The sequence below is a fragment of the Symphalangus syndactylus genome, chromosome 23 (genome assembly GCF_028878055.3).
Source record: "Symphalangus syndactylus isolate Jambi chromosome 23, NHGRI_mSymSyn1-v2.1_pri, whole genome shotgun sequence".
Classification (NCBI taxonomy): domain Eukaryota; kingdom Metazoa; phylum Chordata; class Mammalia; order Primates; family Hylobatidae; genus Symphalangus; species Symphalangus syndactylus.
In genome coordinates, this window is record NC_072445.2 from 36,592,020 (window position 1) to 36,616,876 (window position 24,857).

At 52.9% G+C, this 24,857-nt stretch overlaps 1 protein-coding gene across 6 annotated transcripts in view; it reads right to left on the reverse strand.

Moving 5' to 3' along the window:
• Positions 1–24,857, reverse strand: part of ANKS1A (ankyrin repeat and sterile alpha motif domain containing 1A) — a 207,305-nt gene that overhangs the window by 17,399 nt on the left and 165,049 nt on the right. For all 6 annotated transcript variants that reach the window (XM_055263821.2, XM_063632245.1, XM_063632244.1 and 3 more), the window contains 2 exons: positions 21,158–21,224; positions 15,050–15,156 (listed from right to left, as the gene is read on the reverse strand). In XM_055263821.2, the coding sequence (XP_055119796.2) occupies positions 15,050–15,156; positions 21,158–21,224 (174 nt within the window). The remainder of the gene's footprint in view (positions 1–15,049; positions 15,157–21,157; positions 21,225–24,857) is intronic.

Here is a 24,857-nt window from a genome sequence, read left to right on the forward strand (position 1 = left end):
AGTGGAGTGCAGTGGTGTGATGGTGGCTTACTGCAACCTTGGCCTCCTGGGCTCGAGTGATCCTCCCGCCTCAGCCTCCTAAGTAGCTGGGACCATAGGCATGTACCACCATGCCTGGCTATTTTTTTTTTTTTTTTGTAGAGTTGGGGTCTCACTATGTTGCCCAAGCTGGTCTTGAACCCCTAAGCTCAAGTAATCTTCCTACCTCGACCTCCCAAAGTGCTGGGATTACAGGTGTGCACCACTGCGCCTGGCCCCGGCCCAGACTTTCTACCTGATTATGAGGATACCAAAGCGAAGGGCTGAGCTGAGCCTGCCTCAAACCTCCAAGAGGACGTGGACATCCAAGAGTGACCGCGGCACCGCGGTAATGTTCTAAACTCCTACTCAACCCCAGCATTGACTCAGAAACCTTCGCCAGCTTTCAGGGCACCTGAAGGCTGACAGCCAGGAAAGCCAGATCTGCCGGAGACAGGCCCTTCGCTAACCAGACCTCGGCCAGCAGAAGGGCGGGCTGTGTGCAGCTTTGAGGAACAAGAGACGAATGGAAACACACAAAAATAAAGGAAATGACAGAAAAGAAAGGCGAACTGTTGCCAGAGCGCATTCCGGGCACAGCGCGGGGTCCTCCCAATTCCTGAAGCAGCCACATCTCCGCACCGGGGGATAAGCTTGTGTGGTGACTAACTGGTGCCACAAATCCTCAAAGGGCAAGAAACACTTCTGGAAGTTACCACACCCTCTTTACTCAGGGAGAAGGGACTACTGGCTTTTAGAAACGTCTTCACGAGGAGGGTCACGGAGGAAAAGAGATTTTCTACTTTACCTGCTACCAACGCTAACATTTACTGAGTGCTTGCTACACGGCAAGACGCTTCTATAATTAGGAAGCGAATGAAGTACAGCAGTTCCGTGTCCTAGGGATTTCAGTTAACAGGGATTGTCTCAGCTTTGATAAAAGCTTCACAACTCCAAGTGACATCTGAAACACACAACTAGTCTTCTGGCCTGGCCTGGTTTGGGTCCAGTCCCTGAGGAAGAGGGGACAGGAGAGCTCCCAGCAGCCAAGGCGGGACACAGCACTGATCTTCGCCTGGGATCTGGGCCTCCCCCTGTCCTGACTCGCTCAGACTTCACATCGCTGGCAGGTGTCCGACTGCTCCCTGCTTTGCAGAGGAAAAAGTGTTCCCACGGAGGAGGCAGAGCCAGGATGGCCCCTGGCGGCCCGGCTCCTCAGCCTGTGATCATGGCCACGGCCTGCTTTCGAGAACTCAAGGGAAGGGGACAGCAAGAAGTGCTCCCCTGGGTCACTGAGCTCTGGGCATAACAAGAGTTCCCTGGGCACCCTCTGCTGGGCTTTGTGGGTGGTGACGTGTGGCCTGTCCTGGGCTCACAGTGAAGATGCGGGCCAGTGATACTGAGTTTTTTTTTTTTGAGATGGAGTTTCGAGCCCAGGCTGGAGTGCAATGGCGTGATCTCAGCTCACCGCAACCTCCGCCTCCCAGATTCAAGTGATTCTCCTGCCTCTGCCTCCTGAGTAGCTGGGATTACAGGCATGCGCCACCATGCCCAGCTAATTTTGTATTTGTAGTAGAGACGGGGTTTCTCTATGTTGGTCAGGCTGGTCTCGAACTTCTGACCTCAGGTGATCCACCCGCCTCGGCCTCCCAAAGTGCTGGGATTACAGGCGTGAGCCACCACGCCCGGTCGATACTGAGTTCTGACCACGGTCCAGCACTGTGCTAGGGGCTTCACACCCATGACCTGCAAAAATCCGCCCCATAAACCTTTCAGATAGGAGCTGCTCACATTACACAGAAAGAAACTGAGGCTTGGAGAGCAGACTGGACTCATCCAAGGCCGCAGTACTAGAGCATGGCAAAGCGACTGCTCAGGCCCCATCTGAGCAACCCCAGTCGTCTTCCTTGGCTCTTCCTGCTGGGGAAGGCAGGGTGTACTGAAGACAAAAGCAAAGTGTGGGGGTGTGGGCAGGTGCCTGCCAGACAGCAGGAGCAGGACACCTGTCCTGGGCTGGGGCACAGCCCCTGCTGAGCTGAGAGCCAATGCTGCCTCCCTCTGTAGAATCCCATCTCTCAGCATCGTGCATAAATGCTCCTCCCAGGACTCCCCTCCTGGCCACCTCTTCTCCACCTCTAGGGGAAGGGACACTGTTCCTTTTTTTTTTTTTGAGACGGAGTCTTGCTCTGTCGCCCAGGTTGGAGTGCAGTGGCACAGTCTCGGCTCACTGCAAGCTCCGCCTCCCGGGTTCACGCCATTCTCCTGCCTCAGCCTCTCCGGGTAGCTGGGACTATAGGCGCCCGCCACCACGCCCGGCTAATTTTTTTGTATTTTTAGTAGAGACGGGGTTTCACCGTGGTCTCTATCTCCTGACCTCGTGATCCGCCCGCCTCGGCCTCCCAAAGTGCTGGGATTACAAGCGTGAGCCACCGTGCCCGGCTGTTCCTTTCTTTTTAACTGTACAGAATCCAATTCTTAGAGGTGAGTGGATTCGGAAATGCCAGGGCCTCCAATAAGGGAGAAACAGGGTCAGGATGTGGGCCCAGGCCTCTGTATACACAGCCTGGGCACTGTGCCAAGGGCCAGCCTGGCTCTGGGAGAAGCCAGCCTGGCCTATTGGAGTTCAGTAAGGGACTGGGTTTGTAGAGTTGCCCATGATCGTGGCTGGGTGCCCTTCCTTGGTAAGGCACACGTGAAGCGTCTGCCACGGTGGCTGTAATTAGTGTCACTTTCCATCAACCTAAGCCATTTGAATGCTTTCTCCTTCCTGCGAGTATCTGTCACTGGGCTCCACCTGAAGATGCAGAAGGTAGCTGAAATTGTGGAGGCCCAGGCGAATGGAAGGAGCATGGCAAGGGAAGGCCTGGGTCGGCCCTGGGCGTCCTGGGAGAGCAGGAGGCAGGAGAAGCGGCAGGGGCTACTGCAAGACCCACACTGCTTTCTTCCTGGCTTTCTCCAGTCCACTGGGGCTCTAACATCTTCAGAGCCTTCCTGCCCATGTGATTTTAGAAGAAAAATATCCTTTTGCATCTTGAAAGGCATCTCACATGTTAATATTTTGCTTAACTGCAGGTGAGGTCTTCATTCAACAAAGTGGCAAAGGCCTAGGAAGGGGACTGCTTGGGGGTGGTGACACACTGGTGTAGACCCTTTCAGCCAAAGGGGAAACAGGAGCTGTCCTAAGTTACCACTGAGGGTTACAGGGCAGCCCTGGATGGGGAGGGGCCGGCCTGGGCCTTGGACTCCCTCTCCCTCCACACTGGCTGCTGGCTGGGCTGCTTTCTGCAGCCCTGTCTACAGGATGGGGCAAATGGCAGGGCCGCAGGAAGGCTCCACGAGGCCAGGGTAGGTAGGCGTTTGCTTTGACTTTAACGGATCTTCTGGAAACAGGACCCTGACACATCCAAACCACAGAGAAGTTCTGACTGGGAGCGTGTGGCCAGCAGGGAGGGTGTGGCTCTGCCAGACAGCATCTGGTGCCTCAGCGGAATGAACCAAAAATAAAACCATTAGCCCCCAGGAAACTGAATGGACCCCTCCTCTAGGCCAAGGGGATCCCACAGAAACCTGAAAAACTGGTTCAGGCCATGATGGGAGGGGCATTGGACCCGCCTCATTACACCCTCCTCCCTGTGGAATTCAGGCACAACAGTCCCACATTATCATTAAAGCAGAGATCCTAAGACTGACCCGAGCAGACTCTGCAGCAACAAGACACCAAGTGCCAGCCTGACTCCAGGTCAGCATCCCACGACAGACAGCAGCCCCGAAACAAAGCATTTCACCCCCAAATATAAAAAGACACCAAGTGCCAGCCTGACTCCAGGTCAGCATCGCATGACAGACAGCAGCCCCGAAACAAAGTATTTCACCCCCAAATATAACAAGACACCAAGTGCCAGCCTGACTCCAGGTCAGCATCGCATGACAGACAGCAGCCCTGAAACAAAGTATTTCACCCCCAAATATATTTCTTTAGCATATTTTGAAATGGCCCTGCAAAGCTGCCTCTTGTGGGGGAAATTTACATTCTATAGAGGATTCCCTTCCCTTTGATTTCACACATTTTAGGGAGACACAAGACATCAAGCGATATGTGTGAGGTATGCACTGGTTCAGTCTGGAAAGGAGGGACAACTCAAAACTGAAGTTTGGGGGTGGTGGCCTTACAGGTCACAGGTGGATTCAAAGATTTTCTGATTGGCAACTGGTTGAAAGAGTTTATCTAAAGGCCTGGAGTCAATAGAAAGGGGTGTCTGGCAAATCAACCTAATTAAGGTTGATGACAACAAGAAACTAGGGGAATGGGTAGGCCTCTGTAAAATACACAGAGAGGGGAGACCCTGGAAAGTGGTTGGTTGCAGTTGTGCAGTAGTTAAGGACTATGGCAAGGAGTCTCAGGCCAAGGATGTCATCGAAGAGTCCTTCAAACGCAAGAAATGAAGAAATAAATCTTTGGCACAGAAACACACACACACACACACACACACACACACACACAAAAAAAAAAAAAAAAGAAGGAAAAAAAAAGAAAGGGGTGTCTGGGTTAAGATAAAGGCTTGTGGGCTGTGCACGGTGGCTCACGCCTGTAATCCCAGCACTTTGGGAGGCCGAGGCAGGCAGATCACAAGGTCAGGAGATTGAGACCATCCTGGCTAACACGGTGAAAACCCATCTCTAGTAAAAATACAAAAAATTAGCGTGGTGATGGGCACCTGTAGTCCCAGTTACTCGGGTGGCTGAGGCAGAAGAATGGCATGAACCCGGGAGGCAGAGCTTGCAGTGAGCCGAGATTGTGCCACTGCACTCCAGCCTGGGCAACAGAGCGAGACTCCGTCTCAAAAAAAAAAAAAAAAAAAAAAAAAAGATAAAGGCTTGTGGGGACCAAGGTTCCTCTTATGTAGATGAGGTCTCCTAGGTGATTCGCCCTTAGAGGCAATAGATGGCAAATGTTTTCTGTTCAGACCTTTGAGAGGTGCTAGACTCTCAGCTGCTCTCTTCAGGATCAGAAAAAGACCTAGAAAGGGAAGGGGTGAGATGGGCAAGGAGGCTTTCTAGGAAGATGGGCGTTAAGCTGGGAAAGAGTTGGTGGAAGACCCAGCAGAGAGGCACCAGGCTGCAAGAGCTGAAAATGACGACACTGACACCAATACCAGTCATAGTCTAAACACAGGTGACAACTATTGATGGCCCTGTAGGGCCAGATGCAATGGTTCAGTGCCTATAATCCCAACACTTTGGGAGGCTGAGGTGGGAGGGCTGCTTGGGTCCAGGAGTTTGAGACCAGCCTGAGCAACACAGTGAGACACCCAGTCTCTCTTTTTTTTTTTTTTTTTTTTTTTTGACAGAGTCTTGCTCTGTCACCCAGGCTGGAGTGTAGTGGCACGATCTTGGCTCACCACAACCTCCACCTCCCAGGTTCAAGCGATTCTCCTGCCTCAGCCTCCCAAGTAGCTGGGATTACAGGCATGCACCACCAAACCAGGTTAATTTTGTATTTTTAGCAGAGACGGGGTTTCGCCATGTTGGTCAGGCTGGTCTTGACCTCCTGACCTCAGGTGATCCACCCGCCTCGGCCTCCCAAAGTGCTGGGATTACAGGCGTGAGCCACCGCACCCGGCCTGACACCCAGTCTCTTAAAAAAAAAAATTAGCCAGGTAGGGTGGTGTGTACCTGTAGTTCCAGCTATTTGGGAGACTTAGATGGGAGGATCACTTGAGCCTGGGAGGTCAGGGCTGCAGTGAGCTGTGACTGCGCCACTGCACTCCAGCCTGGGCAACAGAGAGAAACCCTATCTTAAAAGAAAAAAAATTATTGTCAGCCCTCTGTGTTCTAGGCACTAGCTAAGTGCCTTGCACTAATCTCATTTAATCCTCTAAATAGCTCCACTGTAGACAGGGGTGAAAGCCCCATTTGACGGAGCAGGAAGCCTGATCCAGAGCCCGCATGCTGAGGCCTGTGGGTGGGGCAGGGACAAGGGATAATAGTGGGGGTTGGGGGACTGCAGGAGGGGGGTCCAGCAGATAAAAAGCAGTTTGGGAAAGCAGGCTTCATTCATAACCACAATCAGAAAGCCTAGCGTGTGGGGGATGTCACTCTTCCCACTCTTGGGTCTCCAGAGGGAGTCTGGGAAAAGGCAGAGGGCCCAGCGCTCACCTACCCTGAACCAGTGGGAAAGACCTGGGACCACCCTATCACCTGCCCCGCTCTGTCTTGGAGAGCCCAGGGAAGGAAGGGTTGGGTCTTGTGATGAAATCCATGGGCCGTGGTGTGGAGGGGCAGTCCTGGGCTCACCAATGGCCGGACGTCAGCCCTCTCTTGCATTGGACCTTCACCCAAACCAAGGCCACTAGATTCTGATGGCAGAGTGACTTGCAGCCAGAGCTGCGCCAGCCTGGACTCTGGCTCCAGACTTTACACTCGGCCTGCAGCCTCCTCCAGCCTCCTTTCCATGTTCAGTCTGCCTGTCTCTTCTCAGATGGTCACTTTGCCAGTTCCCCTGACTGCCCCATCAGTCATAGAAAAGTCAAGGCTGAACTCTCCTCTCTTGGAAGAGAAGAAATGAGACAGAGCTATGACCCCGGACTGACAAGGTGCTTCTCCCTGCAGCCCTCCAGCCTCTCCCCTCCACCACCCATTCCCTTTCTCAGACTCAGGGATCAGGGCACCGTGGGAAGGGACCCTCCCAAGAGGGGAGAGGGGAGAGGGGGTATGTGGCGGGGAGAATCTGGACACACGAGAAATTGCAAATTATGGCCACAAGGGCAGATTCCGCTAACCAAGAGTAGGGAGGGCAGGAAGAGCTGAGTGCGGGGACAAAGCCACACCCTTGCTGGATTGAGTTTTGGGGTCTGCCTATTCTGGGAGAGGAGCTTCCAAAGCTTAGTAACAAACCCCGGGCAGATGTGGGAGGCACGGCTGGCCTTGCCCTTTTCCCTGCCTGCTCCTCCCCACCCCAGAGCTTCCCCAGGCACAGGCTGGTTCACCGTGACACTGACGCTGTTTCTGCCTCTAAGAACGTGATGGATTTCTCCTGGTCCTCGTTCTCTTCCCTACACTAAAAGATTCTTTTGAGTTTCTTGAATAATACAAGTTTATTAGTAGAAAAATTTGAAAATAGGCCAGGTGCGGTGGCTCATGCCTGTAATCCTAGCACTTTGGGAGGCTGAGGCGAGTCGATCACCTGAGGTCAGGAGTTCAAGACCAGCCTGGCCAACACGGTGAAACGACATCTCTACTACAAATACAAAAATTAGCTGGGTGTGGTGGTGACCGCCAGTAATCCCAGTTACTCAGGAGGCTGAGGCAGGAGAAATCGCTTGAACCAGGGGCGGGGCAGAGGTTGCAGTAAGCCGAGATTTCGCCACTGCACTCCAGTCTGGGGGAAAGGGCGAAACTCCGTCTCAAAAAAAAAAAAAAAAAAATTGAAAATGAAGTACAAAGAAAAATGTAAAAGCTACCCATAAGTCTATCACCTCAGGGGGAAACATAAGGCCACTATCCGGTGTATCTTCCTAAGTTAATTAATTTTCTTAAAAAAGGAAGATTGGGATCACTTCTACCGTTTTGGTATATTTTTCTGAGCTATATATTAGGAAAAAAACTTTAGCAAAATTGGGATTATAGGCTGAATGCAGACAGTTTCTCTAATTTTTCTTTTTTTCCCACCACTTGCCACCTGTTTCTTTAACCTGCCTCTTTTCACATGCCCATCTATTGCATGTGAATATCCCCCGTGACATTTCACTGTATTTATCAACACCTGTGGTGACTGCACCAACTCAAGCACGCCCGTCACTCACCCTGCCACTGGGCACTCAGGCTTCTCCGGCCTTTGCTAATGCTGGCCGGCTGCTACTACAGGTGGTTTATGCAGTCCCCAGAACACGTTACTCGGCACGTTCGTCTGGGGTGCAGGTGACTAAACACAGACCAGGTTTCTGGTCTCAGCCAGGATCAACTTCTGAGGCTGGGGCTATAACGGCCATGGCGCATGGGCCCGGAGAGGAGGGGGAGCACACGTTTTCTCTCAGTCCCAGGGCTTCTGCCGTGGGGCTGGCCCGGGGGTGGGGGCAAGAAGAACCATCGGGAGAGGGGACAGAAAGCAAAGAGGAGGGGACAGGGCTCTCTGATACTCACCACTATGGCCCCAAATCTTAATAATGATGGGAAATAGAAGCCATGCTCCCTGAGGCCTGCGTGCAGTCACCCACCTGGGGCGAGGGCGTTCCCAGTACCAGCTACTATGCAAGGCAGCTGTGGTAGAAAGGGGTTCCAATCCCGGTTCAGCTGCTCAAGGTTCTTAAGAAAGCAGGGCCTGCTAAACAAGAGTGGAACCACCTGCCTCGCAGGGTTTGGTATCCAGCATCAGCCTGAGGGCAGGAGTTAGGCGCTCAGTGGCTATTTTGTTCATCTGCTCTGCCAGGACTCTGCAACAGAATTTCCCACAGTAGCCCCACATTGACGTCCTACCCTCAACCAACAGCTGGCAGAAGGAGCAGGAACCACTTGGCCTGACCCACCCACAGCTGTCTGCTTTCCTATCCCATACCCCAGCCAGCCCTTGGCCTCACCTCAAGGGATAAAACTCAGTGGTGACAGCCACCAGGAAGAGGCTAGTGTTACCAGTTCCTAAGGCCTCTGCAGGTGACTTCTGAGGCCCTCGTCATCTGTCATGTCATGGGAAGGGCTCTCAAGGATGGATGTGACAGCACACGGGTTTGGGAAACTCTTCCCAGTTTCCTGAAAGCACCCCCCCACTCTGACCCCTGTTCTCCCAAGCAGGTCCTTGGTGCCCCCATTCTCTCTGTGGGCAGACATCCCACTCATCTCCTGCCTGCCATCCTGAAACACCTTCCTCTTTGAGGTCTTGGCTGAGATCAAGGTGCCACAGTCACCCCCAAATCAGCTGTGTAGATCTGCTGGGACCAAGTGAGTCTGGAGTCAGAGGCTTGGTCCCAAGACCACCCAAAGCAGCTTTAACTCATGGATCTGAGGACAAGACTGAGACAAAACCAACCTCTGCGACCTGCAGAGAAAGACTCTGCTGCCCACTGCCTTTGTCAGAAAAGCACCCCCTTCCCACCTTGCGTCCTTACATGCGGTTTTGCTCTCTGACACGATGTCACCACACATAACACCGTGTCCTCTTCGGAGTTTATGCCTCATGAAGTAAGTAGGTCAAATGAAGGCCCGCATGACAGATGACGAACGGGGAGGAAGGTAGCCTGCCGAAAGTCACATAGGGCGGGGACCTGGAGGAGAACCCAGCTCTCCTGACTCTTGGTCCAGTTCCCTTTGCCACTAAGTAGACTCTTGAGTTCTCTCGAGCTTCCCCCATCCAGTTTACTTAACTACCCCGGAGCTTCATAGAGAGCAGGTGGGGAGGAGGCGGGCAGAAGCAACGGGCCAGGCGGTGGTGGTGGCTGCACAGGCCCAGAAGAACTTGGGGGGCCTGAGCCAGTGCACAGAGCCGACCTGCATCTCATTCCTTGCCAGCATCTTTCTCAGCGTTTGGTTAAATGGCTCCCAACAAGCAGTGGGTGGAGGTCTGACCTGGACCAGCCCGGGGGTGATGCACTCACCCAGCCAGGCTCCAACCTTATCAGGGCACATAAGCATGAGCCCCAGGGGCTGCACCTTCCTGGGAAGGGAAGATTGGGAGGTGGGAGCACCACTCCAGGTCCAGGGACGTGGCTTCCAGTCCCAGCTCCAGGCCGCCTGAGGGGCGACAGTGGGCACATTACTGTACTGAGAGTCCGCAATGTGGGGTTTGGCTGAGTGAGTACCTAGACATTCGAGGTGCCAGGAAACACGCCTCTGCTGCTGCTCTTAACGAGGCCAGCAATCAGGAGCGACGGAAGAGGATCTGTCAGCCAGCCCAACTCCACTTTAAAGAGTAGTTGGTCAAATTAGCAGGCACGAAAACAGGCACTCAGAACGTTCCCAGAGTTCCTTCTGCTGTAAAGGGGACTGGAGAAGGCCAGAGCAGTACCTGGGGCAGTCAGAGGAGGGCTCCTGAGTGATTCCAGCTGGTCACCTGGGATGCATGCGCTGCAGTCAGGCAGTGAAAGGGAGGGGGAGCAAGAGGTGCACTCGCTGGGAATAGGCCCCAAGTGAGCCTGCCCCTTGTCTCACTTGCTAAAAGGGCTGCCCTTGGCCAGGCTCCCAAGACCAAGGGAGGGCCTGGCAGAGATGGTGAGGCCCTGATGCAGCATCAACTCCTGGGATACCGAGGAATTACATTCTTAAGTGACTACAGAATTTAGCTAGTCCAGGAGGCCGGATCCACACTTGTCTAAGAGGATTCCTTTCCTTTCCAAGCCTCAGCTCCACTGATCCTCCTATTTAAGGCTCTGCTTCAACTGGGCAGGCAATTCCAAGACAGCAGTCAGCTCATGGAGTGCTGTGCAGGGAGATGGGATGGGGGTGGAGGTGAAGGCTGGGGAGAGGGCCTCTTGGCCATGACCATTCTGATAATGGTGCCCAGTGGCAGCTCGCTTAGGCTGGCAGTGGCCTCTTGGGCCTGGGGCGGAAGAAGGCAAAAGGAGGGATGTCATAGAGGTGATGACAAGCCCCACTGTTCATGTGAAGCTGGTTTAGAGGGCTGGAGAGTGAGGAGCAAATCCAGGGGACAGGAACAGGAAGGGAGCCTCAGGGGCTCGGGGACCTGGTTGGAAAGTTTCATAGAAGCCAGTAGAGAAGAACCTCTTGGCCCCAGCTTATGCCTTTGGCCTCTCTTCACCTGTCATCTCTCTCCAACACGTAGGAACAAGCTGGCACCACCTCAGAAACAGACAGGAAGACAGCGGGGGCCTATCTGCCACATGGCAGGAGCCTGCAGAGAAAGAAATTGACGGGAGGAGCAGGCAGCCTCCCATCCGGCCTGGCCGACTCAGTGTCCATTTCTAACCCTTCCTGAGCCTGCTGCCAGCCTCATTTCCATCTTCCATTTGTCCACTGCCCCAAGCCATGACTGCCTGCCACACGTGGGCTCTCAGCCGCGCCCTGGATGTCTAAGGTGTGCCTCACTCAAGGGGCTTTTTGCCTGGTGTGGGGCACTAGCAGAGACCATCCCCCCATGCCCAGGGCTCAGAGACCTTGGGACTCTCCCACATGTGGCTTTCGAGAGCCCTGAGGTCAGGCCCAGCTATCTCTCCCGCCTGGTCAGGGCCCTGCCCGTCACTGCCCCCCAGCAGCCTCCTCCCTCACAGAGACAGGTTGGCCCCTCTCAGCAGGCCTTTCCTCTCTGTGATCTTTCCAAGCCCCACCATCTCTACGAAACCCCTGGGACAGACAGCAGAACCCAGAGGTTCAAGGTTGGACTTGGCTCTGCCACTTGGGCAGCAGCAGCATCTCTGCCACCCAGGCCTCCTCCTCTGCTGGTGGTGCTTGCCAGCCTCCGCTGCACTTGACACTGGCTGCTCTTTTATGTGCTTTGTTTTCCCAGCTGGACCATCAAGTTCCTTAAGACACCTACGTTATTTGCTTTTCTGATTTCACATCTATTTATGGTAGGAAACGGAGAAAAACGATTACACTCCAAAGAGGAAAATGAAGCCCCCTGGAGCCCTCCTGAGATAGCCACTGAAAACATCTCGGCTCACTCCCTTGCACCTCCTATGCATAGATGTTTTCTTTTTCAGAAATTAAGATCATATTGTGAATTTCTGTGTCAGTTTCTTCACTCAGCACTACAAGGTAGACATTCCCCACATTAGCAATTCTTTAAAAATGTGGTTTTTTAAATGTCTACTTAGCACTCCAGCATCAGGACCACCATTGTTTATTCAATCAACACTTCTGTGAAGGGCGTCAGGCTGAGTGAAGGGCGTCAGACCTGCGCTAGCACGCCCGGAGCTACACATTTGCCAACCACCAATTACCTTCCTTCCGCGCTGATTAAATGCATTTCCTCCCTTCTCCTAAGAAAGCCCATTTCCTGTGGATAAGATTTGTGGTGAAAATGGAACCAGCTACGATGCAGGTGCAGTGTGGTGGGCTCGTGGGCTGGCTGGCTGGCAGATGTGTGAGCCACGTTTCCCTCTCTCCCTGCGTCTGGTGTCAGTTCCGCCATCCTAGGGAGCACCTGGCAGCCCCCACTGCCCTGGCCCTGCCCCTCTAAATCAAAGGTCCTTTCTGTCTGCAAGCATGAGAGTGTGGATAAAGTTCAAGCTGCCTGCCTGTCCAGCTCAATCACCACATCACAGGAGGAAGAACAAGAGGGCATGGCACCTGGAGGCCGGGGCAGAGGTCTTCAATTTTCTGAAGGGCTTGAACATGTTCTGTGTGGTCCCAAAATGTAAACCTGGGACCAAGAGACAGAAGCCACAGGAAACAGATTTTGACTCAATATAAAGAAAGCTCTACATCAGCCAGTACAATGCAAAGAATGAATGGGTAACTTCCTTACAAGGAAGTGAATTCCTTGTCACTAAAAAGCCATCATGGCAGAGACTACTTGGAAGGGATTCAGGCAGAGAGGGCGATCAGACCACATGGCGTCAAAGTCCCTTCCACTCTGAGAGGGAGCTGTGTGATGTGCATAAATGCCCTTCTCCTACGACAACTCGCGGGGCCCTATCACAGGGAGATCCCACAGCAACACCTCGACTGTCAAACAGCCTCAGTTTCCAGATGCTCCTCAGACATGTCCAGCCTGGCTTCCTGGAAGCTACTTGTGCATCTTGTAGAAGAGTCTCCAGGGCATTTCAGAACCAAAGGAAACACTGCAGCCTATTGGAAACCTAACCACATGGGATCCACCATAGCTAATGTGATGTAAATTATCCACATGCAATGAGGGAATATTTCAATAACAGAAACGCTCCCCTTCCCGTTTCCTTCTTTTTTTAGGCTGCTAAAACATAATTTGGCTGACAGCCCACCTGGCCATTCACACGTGGTTACCCAGGATGCTGTGCACAGCAGGCCACTCTAGGTATCTGAGGTCCCAGCTCAACCGAGGGGTGCTCGATGTTCCTTCTTGTACAGACTCCACCTGCCAGCACTGAGAGCCCCTGGAAGGACTGAGCTGCAGGCCGCCCTCAATGAGGGTCCTTCCAGCATAGGAACAGACGCATCTTACAGAGGCCCTGCCCCTGTGCATGAAGCTTTGGCCCAAGGCCACACTTCTCCAAAGGCCTACTCAGCTGCTCTCTGCTCCAGTCCTACGGAGTCTCGGGCTATTCGAGAGGTAGGAACCCTGTTCTTGCCAAAATCAGCAGAAGGAGGGGTGGGAAGCAACAGCTCAGCCCCTAGCATCTTGAAGTACAGGGAGAGAACACCCTAAGACCACCTTCACTTGCCCATCTGACAGCCAGCCTGAGGAAGGAGTGAGCTGAGAGAGGGAAGGCCCCTCAACACCCCAAGCCAGGGGCCAACCTGGGTCCCCACGCATTGCCTGAGCCCCCGCTCCATCCCGAGTTTGCCATCCTTCCCCGAGGAACGAGGTGAGTAAGGAGTTAGGTCACAAGAACCATAAATACACTCAGTTTAACTTTAAAAAAAAAATTGCTATTTTAAACCTTGAGATTTCTAAAAGCTGAAAATTAACTGTCCCAAAGCTGGCTTGGGAAGGGTGCTTTGTTGCACACCACAGTATCTTTTGCCCTGGAGTTGGAGATGGCTCTGGGTGAGGTGGGTCCCTCCTGGAAGCCTCAGGCCAGCTCCCTGGGCAGGCCACTATTCAGGAGGCACCAAACACAACCCGACCAGCGAGAAACCCTCAGAAGGTGGTGCGAGCTGCATGCTGACTCTGACCCCAGCCCTCAACTGAGGCAGCGGGGCACGGCGGGCACAGGTGAGAGAGATCCCCTCCAAGCGGGTCTAACTTAAACCAAGATGACTCAGGCTAGAAGGTGATGTAATGCACATAGGTGGCCAGGACCCCATCCCTGTATCCACAGAGAAGAAAGGGGCGGTGCAGCAGAGTGGCTGGAGCCTGATCTCCAGATCCAGAACACTGGACACACATTTCCACCCTGCCAATGACTGACAGTGTGACCCTGAGCAAGTGACCTACCTCATTTCCTTCATCTGGGCAATGGAGATTAATACGAGTCCACATCCCAGGGCTGCTGGGAAGATTCAATGAGCTAATTCATGCAAACCACTAAGAACGGCGCCAAGCACATAGTAATAGCTAGTGAGAAGTATCAGCGACCACTAGTGAGAAGTGTCGGCGGCCGCTAGTGAGAAGTGTCGGCGGCCGCTAGTGAGAAGTGTCGGCGGCCGCTAGTGAGAAGTGTCGGCGGCCATGATAACTAACTTCGGCTCAAATGCCTGCTCCTGGGAGCAGGCCTGGCCCATGCAGATGCCTCAGGAAGGGCTTCCAAGAGAGGGACAGTGACCGGTACCCTGCTCAGAGCTACTTTCTGAAATGACAGAGGGTGCACCAGATCCTAAGCCCAGGGTCCTAACTGGGTCCCTATTCTGCGGGGATCCAGAGGAAACACCCTGGTTTCTCTTTTCTTTTTCTTTTTGGCCCTTTGTGTTTTGTGAGAGAGCTTCTCAAAGAAGCAACCAATCCTCCAGGCCATCAACTCAGCCTTTCCTCTGGGCCATCTCTGAGGCCAAAGGTACATCAGGCTGTGTAACTCTGGACTCCACCTCAGGCACTGGGCCTTGGCTGGGCAGGGAAGGGGTCTTTCTGCGGGAGGCAAGGCTCCTTGTTTCAGTGACAACTCACTTGACACCAAGTTTTGAGGAATAAATAAAACTCCTCGTACCCAGCCTTGATGGGATACACAGCCAGGGAGCGGACACAGGGCTGAATCAGGGACCCTCCTTCTTGGGATGCAGATCTGCAAAGAGAGCTCCCTCTGGAGCCGTTACTGAGGGAGAGGGAGAGTTTGGGAAGCAGGCACACACCACCTGGCTGACTTCCTGGTGTCTGAGTGACCTCGGTGAGCTTTCCCTGGGATTCGGGTCTACGTACTGTTGCAGACTCCTGTGGGGCCAGAGGGGAGGCCAGGGAGGCCTGTTTCCACTGAGCAGCACCCTGCCATTGAGGAGGCCTGCAGCCACTTACCAGGAAGCGGACATCGTCAAAGCCATTCAGAAGCAACTTGCTCTCATACTGCTGCAGCCCAATCGACTCCAGCCACTCTCCGACACTCTGCTCCAGCGTCCGCGAACCTGACGAGAGAGGAATCGGCAGACGCTTGAAAAGGGAAAAACCATTAAGGCGGTAGCAGCGGCACTCAGAGGAAGACAGATGGCATTGCCACATCATAGTCATTACCATGAAACAGCCAAACTATATACAAGAGACCAGAGAGCAGCGGACACGCAGCTCCTCTTCTGTGTACAGCCAAGGACAGGACCACCTGGTGCTGTCCACACACTGCCCAACCTCGGGTGGCTGCTGCCCACTCACACCCCCAGGTCTGAGCTGCTCCAGGGCCACGGCTGCACATGCATGATCTCTGCCCACAGGTTGGGGGTGGGGGAAGCCAACCCCCAACAGTCTCCAGGTCAACTCCTCATCAGCGTGTGCGCTGAGATACTTCAGAAAGTCTGTCCCCACAGGCACTAGAGGGGGCTGAGGGAGCTCCTACGTGCCCACAAGCCCCGCTGCCCCTCTCATCCATGCAGCTTCTGGAGCCCCTGTGGGGCTGTGGCGAGGGGCAAGTTCTGCGACCTTGCAGCATAAACCAGTCAGGAGAGAGCACGCATCTTCATGCAGCTGAGGGACACAGGCACACAGCGAGGGCTCCGGGAGGGAAGCAGCAGCGGCGGCTGTTCACCGGGACCCAGCACATGCAACACAAGCAGCACAGAACACGGCAGGGGCAGAAAAGAGACTTTTACTTGTCTTCCCCCAGCAGTCCCGGAATAAGCAAACCATGGCCACTGGCCCTTTGTGCTCAGAGGCTCAAGGCAGCAAGGGGCTGAGTGGGGCACATGGGCCGGGCCTCGGGGGTCGGGCTCAGGTGTGGCTCTGCTGGGACGGCAGCATCGCATTCCGCCAGGCTGCGTGGCCAGTGGGCCAGGAGCCCAGTCCACAGCTAGACTCTGGCAGCTGGTGAACAGGGCGTCTCCTGGGCCAGCACGCCGTCTGAAGTGCTGCCTTCTTGGGCCGGGCTGGTTTTCAGGGGCTGGGCATTCATTTTCCTCTTCTGATAATAGCTGTTCCAGTGACTCACCTGCCTGCTCAGGTAGAAAGCAGGCAGGCAAATTCAGTTCTTGGGTAAAGAAGACAAAACCCAACCAGATAAAAGAGAGAAAAAGGAAGTTGTCCTTTGTCAGCTGAGCTGTGGCAGCTTAAGTCTATTCACGTCCTGCGCTGTTCTCTCTTTGGCTGAGTGATAAAGAGAGCCACAGTCGTCCCAGGGTCTCCGGATCTTGGCGTTCTCCTCTAAGGATGAGCAGGGAAGGGAGGACATCTATTTGCTCCTCGGTCAGGATGGGGATTATGGTGGTGCAGGGAGGACAAAAGTTCAGCCCTTTCTGGCAGACCCTGGATGTTCTGAGCTGGATGCCTGAACCCCAACCTACTTCTCTGATTCTTGTGGGCAAGAACAGACGAAAGAAGGAAAAAAGAGAAAAGGAGGAAAAAGAGGTACAAGGAAGGAAAAGGAAGAACCAACTATAAACACATCACCTCCAGTGAACTCCTGACACGGTGAAAGTCATTCTGCCGTTCCCAGGTACTTTCTGCCCCTTGGGGCAGGACAATGCCAACTTCCTCGGTTATCTACAAGACCCTGGTGACCAACTCTGCCAGCCTCCACTCCCTCTCCTCTGTCTCGTGCAGAACAGATGGTGGTCAGGGACCCGGTGGCCTTCTGGATGCACGCTGCCGCAGCGCTCCAAGATGCCAAGTCTGGGGGATACTTGAGCTCCCCTGCCCTTGAATGGGGAAGTCTGCTCCAGGAGCCTACGTGGCAGGTTCTTGGATGCCCATGAAGTCAAGTGTCCCCGGGTGCTGATTCATTCTTGCTTGTAATCCCCGAGCCGGGCAGCTGTGGTCCTGCCTGCTGCCGGTGGATGTGCGCGCTGACAGAGCCGCAGCAGAATGCTTTGTCTAAAGGCTCCTGGGCTCCACGCTGCCTGCTGCTGGCTCCACAGTCCTTGCTCACTCTCGTAATGTCTGGCCCTCCCCTTCCTCCCCGCCTCACCCTCCCCCTTCCAAGCTCAGGAAAATACATCACGGATCGGACATCACATCGGAGCAGAAGCAACTGCTGCTGTGGCTGCTGAGGGAGAAGGAGACAGCAGCACTAGCATCAGAGTGAAATGACAGATTTCCCAATAGCTGATGTTGGCTGCACAAATGCCTATGAAGGGCGGAGATGTGAAACTTTACCTCTAGCTCCAGGGGCTGGAAACAGCTTGTCAGGAAGAATAGAGAGGGACTGCTCCTAGAGCTTTGTTCGACAGTTCCCAGGACAGCCAGGAGAGGACAGAGGAATGACCAGACCCAAAGGGCACAGCCCACAGGTAAGTGACCCCCCTACTTGCCACTTTAGGAATGACTGTGCTTCTCATAAAAACAGGCAATGAAATAAGGCCGTTACACTTGATGTTCCTTAGGTGAGTATACCAAACAAATTGGGGACAGATTTCTCTTGGGGCCTGTTAGAGCCCAGGGGAAGTGCCCCACCCCAGAGCAGGCCACTCACACTCTGGGGGAGGAGAGCGATGGCCAAGGGCAAGGGGGAAACCAGGGCCAAATCCCAAGTACAGATGGAGATGGGCCAAAACGATAAAACAGGTACAGGGACACAAGTCCAGGGACCACACGTCACCCTCTAAATATGCTGGGATATACTGGTATCCCAATAGTATAGATGAGCCCTGGAAAAGAGAGGGTTCTCGTCAGGCCCCGGAAGGATCCTGCTTGACCAGCTACTCAATACCTAACATGGATGGCTTTATCAGAAGACAGCCAAGCAAGTTCTCTTCTGCTTGATGGAGAAGGCCTTTGTTGACAGAGCCAGAGTGGCCTGGGCCAGTGGGAAGACATACCCTCCTGGACTCCTGAGAATGGGAGTTGGCACAGGGATGAGTTAGCTGTAAACGCTTCTGTTTGGGATTCAGCTAACTAGCTCCAGTGGTGGCAGCCCAGGGGCCCGTGGCCCTAAAACAGGACTGAGACTCCAATGCTGTGGTCATGCCCTTCGGCTGGGGGTTGCAGGTGTCTCTGCAAAACCAGGGGTGCTCAGCAATCCCACACTTGGTGCAGGGCTGCCTGCTGGAGGGCCTGCTCCTCCTCTACCCAGGCTAACCCCAGAGCCCAGATCTTTTCTCCCTGATCCTGACGCCCAACCCAAGGACAATCTGAACCCTGATACTGACCAGTCAAAATAAACAGTGATTCCATTCTGGTCCAAGTTGAAGACGGTACTCCCTGAGATCCTGGGGAAAGCCCCCTCCTGACCCATCAGACAGGGTTCACGGGCAGGCCTGAGCCCATCCTCTCCACACTTCAGCACCTGGCAGTGGTGCAGACAGAGCAGCCTGGGGCTCTGCAGCCCGGGTGGATGAACCCTCTGTTTAGGTGGTCCCCTACATGTGCCTGTTCTGACTTTCCCAAGCTGGACTATAGAGGATGGTCCAAGAAAACGAGTACTAAAACAAGACTGAGTGCTGGGATCCAAAAACCCAAGGATAGAGACAGACTGCCTCTCAACACTCATATGGGTTCATGGGGGACAAAAACTGGTAGGTGGGGCTGGGCATGGTGGCTCACGCCTGCAATCCCAGCACTTTGGGAGGCCGAGGCGGGTGGATCAGGAGGTCAGGAGATCGAGACCATCTTGGCTAACACAGTGAAACCCCGTCTCTACTAAAAATACAAAAAATTAGCCGGGCGTGGTGTCGGGAGCCTGTAGTCCCAGCTACTCGGGAGACTGAGGCAAGAGAATGGCGTGAACCCGGGAGGCGGAGCTTGCAGTGAGTGGAGATCGCCCCACTGCACTCCAGCCTGGGCGACAGAGCGAGACTCCGTCTCAAACAACAACAACAACGACAAAAATAAAACAACAAAAAAAACTGGTAGGTGGGATCAGACAGGAGACCAGATGTCACGGGAAGAGCTCAGCATTAACCCTTCCAAGGGGAGGGCTCTTCCCGAGGTGCTGCCACATCTCCCAACTTATCAAATCCAAGAGGCAATGGCTGTTTCTGACTCACAACTCTCAAGCGCATGCAAGTGATTTTGGCTCCTGCTCCTTGGACACAGAAAGCAGAAAGCATCCTCAATGGAACTGACTGCTATCCCTCCCATCCCTGTGGTCAAAGCACAGCTTTGAAAATGGTAACAGTGTTTGTCTCAGTCCTGAACATCCATTTCCCGCAAACACTCGACCCTTGGAAAAGCCTGCAAGCTACGACAGAGTGTGGGATGGCTTGACTTAGTGTAAGCAACAGATCCTGAAAACAGATCCACAAATTTAGCCAGGAAAGCCACCTCTGCAGACTCCAGCATAATCCAAGACTGACGAAAATGGACCAAGCTCAGCTCAGCCCTCTCTGCTAGCACCCAGGGAAACATTGCTGCTGGAGGGATGGTGGCTCTGGGAACCAGGACTGAAAACTGTGGAGGGAGCCACGGCCAGTGAGCAGAAGCCTCTGTTCTCTAGGTTTCTCGATATGAGTAAGTAATGATTTCATGGACAAAAGGAACACAGGGCCGGCTGTGGTGGCTCACACCTGTAATCCCAGCACTTTGGGAGGCCTAGGCGGGCGGATCACAAGGTCAGGAGTTCGAGACCAGCCTGACCAACATGGTGAAACCCCATCTCTACTAAAAATACAAAAATTAGCCAGGCATGGTGTTACATGCCTGTAATCCCAGCTACTCAGGAGGCTGAGGCAGGAGAATCGCTTGAACCCGGGAGGCGGAGGTTACAGTGAGCCAAGATTGCGTCATTGCACTCCAGCCTGGGTGACAGAGCGAGACTCCATCTCAAAAAAAAACCAAAAAAACAAAAAAAACCAAAAAACTCTTTAACTGAAGTATTTTTATCTACTACTCATTCACAGCAAGCCTGTGAGGTTGACACTATTATCCAAAGGTTGCAGATATGGGGTGAGGGGTGCAGAGACATTAAGTGACTTGCCAAGACACATACGTCTCTAGAGCCAAGATTTGAACCCAGGGCTGTGAGGCTCCAGAGCCCAGCCCGTCCCCACCAGGCCCCGTGGTCTCTGATGTTCCTTTCTCCCTGATGTGCACACTCAAGCCCACCCATCAGACTTCCTGCCCAGGGCCACAGAAGCCCATGGAGGAACCAGAGGTGTCATTTGAGACTGACAGGTCAATCCTAGATGGAGCCTCCCGAGTGAGCAAGAATTTCCACCCCTTCAATGCCGAGAGGCATTTCCATGAAGGTGAAGACAGGCCAGGCTCCTGGCTGGGCTGCTTTCAGCCTGGATGCCCCGGTGCCCGGACCATCTTCGGATGCTTGGGGGAAGAGGTGTGAGATCTGCTCTGAGAGGCATCTTTAAGAGCATCTCACCTGAGAAAGCAACATAGCACAATCCTATTATCAGATAAAACAGCTCAGATGGCCTCCCCATTCCCTGTTTTCAAACAAAGAAAACAGAAGCTGACCTCACTACTAGGGCTTAGAAAAGAATGACCAAAGTAGCAGTGATACAGTGTAAGAATGGTAAGTGACGAAGTAAACTGAGTCAGGCACAAGGAGCTGTGGGAAGAGGAAACAGCACAGTCAACCCTCCCAGGCAATTCACATGCATGCTACGAGTCTGAGACCTCTGATCTAAGCCAGGGCTCTGCCACCGTCACAGATGAGACTCTTGAGAGCCATCTCGGAAGCTGCAGAGACCAAAGCTGAGGTGCACTCCGATTTAAGCCCATCTAAGAAAGCCCATAAAATAATGAATAAGTGACAATTGTTGATCTAAAAATTTTTCCTAATAGGCAGCTTAAAATTCATTTTGTACCTTTTCCCCTCCCATATGTAAAAGAAGTCATGGCTCTAAAAATAACAGCAAGATGGGGCTGTCTAGGTATTGGAGATTGTGAATTATAGGAGCATGACGTGGTCTGAAGCTGACCTCTCCCACCACCCCCTGAATGTCTGTCTTCTGTGTTAGAGGAAAGCCTGAGCCAGAAAAGAGCCAGACTGCCGGTTTCTGTGGGGAAAATGGCCACTTGGTACGGTACCTGAGATCTTCTGCTGTTCCTGAGAAAAGTCAATCCCTTCTCCAATAGAACTCATGATTTTCTCAATCTGAAATGGAAGAAAGAACAAAGAGCAGAGGCAGTCAGGCTTGGGGTAAACGTTACCAGCTCACCACAGCGCCAATGGGGGCTGACCTCCGGGTCTCTTTCAGATGCTTCCCAGGACCAGCACTAGCCTGCAAGGTATCAGGACTCTCTGCTGCTCAGGTCTAAGAGAGGCCTTCTCTGGCCCCAGCCCACAGGGTCTGATGTACTGCTCTGAAGGGAGTGAGATGGTGACAGTCTGGGCTTAGCTGCTAGAAATACCGAAGAGCCTCCCTTTCAAGGCATCTCTATTTCACTCCCCAGCAGTTCTCCCAGACCAGCAGAGACTGGGGAGAGGCTGCAATCACAGGCCAGACCTGGCCATTTCATTGCTCACACTAGAATTTCAATTCCATGAGAGTGAAGACTTTGCCGGCTTTGTTCCATGCTACCCTGAGTGCCTAGGGTAGTGCCTGGCAAATCATAAGCATTCAACAGATAACTGATACTGTATGACCACAAGCTCTGGGGAGTGAGGATGATTTCTAGAGCGCCTGCACACAGAAACCTCTGGGAAGGAAAGGTGAGGCAGGCACTTCGGCCCAAATGGAAGGCCTTTTGCTTCTTGGAGTCCAGCAGTCCTGGATAGAGCTCTGTGTTCAGGAGATGAGACGGGGCACAGACACCTGTCCCTCTTCTGGACCACAGCAGAGAAAGCTAGTCTCAAAGCATCCAATGGCTCCAGCACTGCCCCCAGTATGGACCACCTGTCCCAGCCATCTGGCCTTGGCCACTATGGGCCAGATCCAGGCCCCCTTCCCCAGGAAACCTGGCCAGGGGCAGAACTAGGCAGTGGGGAGCTGCTACCTTCTCTTCTTCCCCTCCTCTTCCTTTTTGGGTTGCAGTGATAATGAGCTCATTCACTGCTCTTTTTCCAAAGAAATGAAAAGAGGACCTTTTGTATCAGGGCTTGGATGCTTTTTCCTCTAAGTGCAAGTAAGGAGCCTGGGTCAGACAATTGGAAAAACAATTCTCCAGCCAGCCTTCAGCTGGCAGACAAAGCCGTGCATCTGACACCCAGCAGAAGAGCACAGAGCAAGCGCCACCTCTCCTCGGGCAGCCGGGGGCTCGGGGTATCTTCCTCCAGCCACAGAATGACTGCTGGCTCAGGCTGTCACCTGACTGCCTATTAACCAGACTGCAAGCTCCTTCCCTGAGCTCAGCAAGGAAGAGGGAAACAAATCTGACCCCTGGAGCAAACTGAGGGTGTGTCTCTAAACACTGGCCCCAGCAGCCCAGAGGCACCGGGAGGAAGGATAGTGTCAGAGCAGGCTGGCTCTGCCCCTTGAAGAAAACGCCTCCCTCCACCCCCATCTCTTTCTCTGGCCATGTCTGTTCCAAGCACTGCCTCCTTCAGCAGGGGCAGCATGATACAAGGGAAACTCCCCAGACCTCCCAAAGCTTCCATTTATTTTTATTTTTATTATTCTGTTTTTTTTTTTTTTTTTTTTTTTTAACAGAGAAGAGGTCTTGCTGTGTTGCCCAGGCTGCTCTCAAACTCCTGGACTCAAGTGATCCTCCCACTGAATAGCTAAGACTCCTGAATGGCTAAGACGACAGGTAGGTGTCACCATGCCTTGCTATTTTTTATTTTATTTTTTTTTTTTTTGAGGCAGGGTCTTGCTCTGTTGTCCAGGCTGGAGTGCAGTGGTGTGATCATGGCTCACTGCAACCTTGACCTCCTGAGCTCAAGTGATCCACCCACCTCAGCCTCCCCAGTAGCTGGGACTACAGGCGTGCAACACCACAGCTGGCTAATTTTTTTGTTATTTTTTGTAAAGGCAGGGTTTCATCATGTTGTCCAGGCTGGTCTCAAACTGTTGGACTCAAGTGATCTGTGCACTTTGGCCTCCCAGAGTGCTAGGATTATAGGCATGAGCCACTGTACCTGGCTATTTTTTCTTTTTTGTAGGGATAAGGTCTCACTATGTTGCCTGGGCTGGTTTCAAACTCCTGGGCTCAAGTGATCTTCCTGCCTTGGCCTCCCAAAGTGCTGGGACTACAGGTGTGAGACACTGTACCTGGCAAGCTTCCATTTAAAATGGATAAAAATGAGGATGATACTGCATTTGTCCAGGGTTGTGTGGATTAAAAGACATCATGTACATAAAGCACCGGGCTGAAGGTCTAGCTCACAGTAAATGCTCAATAAAAGGTTAGTTTGCTTTCCACTTCCGCTCTGTTGTCCTCTGAGTGCTCTAGCCCAGTGAAACCTATTTTTAAAGTTGTAAAAATATTTGTACTTACACTTATTTTTTGATACATTCACATGATTCAAAATTCAAAAGATACAAAATGTTATTCAGAGAAGTCTCCCTTACCCATCTCCCAGTTGCCTCTCCCTCATTCTATTCTACTCACACGCAGAGCTCAGCACTGTTGACACCAATGAGGGTTGGCATCAAGCGTATTTTATTTGCCTTGTCACCCACTGGGCCTGGCACATGGTAAATAGGCAACCTATTGAATGAATCTGTGAATGAACCCAAGTGTAGTTTCCATTTCTTTAGAGTCTGCACTGGAAAAGCTGTTCTCCATGGCCATGCAGCGTGCCAGGAAAGGAAAGGGCTGAAATGGTGGGGTGACTCCAAGGAATCCTTTGAAATAAAGTCATATTATATATTTCATTATCACCATAATCACTTAACATCTGAAGCCCCAGCTGGCCTGTCCAATCAGCATCCCTTGGTGGTACAATTTGTGAAATTTTGCCAAAGGGCCTTTTGGCATCAGAGTGAACAGAGTTGAGCACCCTCGCTGCTTCTCCGCTCTGCTCTTTCCTGCTTGCCCCAGGAGTCACCCACTAGTCAACTGACATAGGCCAGCAGAAGCCCAGGTTTCCTTTTCTTTTTTTTTTTTTTTTTTGAGACATGGTCTCACTCTGTCACTCAGGCTGGAGTGCAGTGGCACAATCATGGCTCACTGAAACCTTGAACTCCTGGGCTCAGGGGATCCTCCCGCCTCAGCCTCCCAAAGCGCTGGGGTTACGGGTGCCTGACCCAGAAGCCCGGGTATCCATGCGAGGTGTTCCAGACTGCAGACCGGCTGAGAAATGCTAATGGATGCTCTCAGAACGATTTTGCCCAGCCTAGGAAGTTGTTTTTCTGTGAACTGCCGTGGCTAAGTCAAACTAAGCTGGTTCTAGTTCCAGAAAAACTCAGGGTCCTCGGCAGTGGACTCACAGCCTGTAACCCTGGACTCCTTCCTCAGCAACTGGAACCTGCCTTGGTGGAAGCTCAGGGCCAGGAGGGACATGGCAGCGAAGAGGTCCTGTTTGGGCAGAGATTGGCAGGTCCCCACCCTGGCACCACAGAGTGTCTGCAGCTGTGGTCTGCCCCAGTCCTCAGCCTGAGCTGTGAAGACGGGGAGGAGGCGGAGCTCATCTTCTCTCCTTGCCTCAAACTCATCCTCATGGCCCAGAATCAGCAGAGAGGAAATATGATCATTTTAGTCTAGACAAAGAAGAGCGTTCAGACACAGCAGATATCATTCTGATCTACACACTTCATGCAGTTTAACCTCCTAGGCTTGAGTTAACAAACAATCTGAACAGGCAGCTTTCCCAGAAATGTTCTGCATTTCAGGGGAAGAGGCAGGT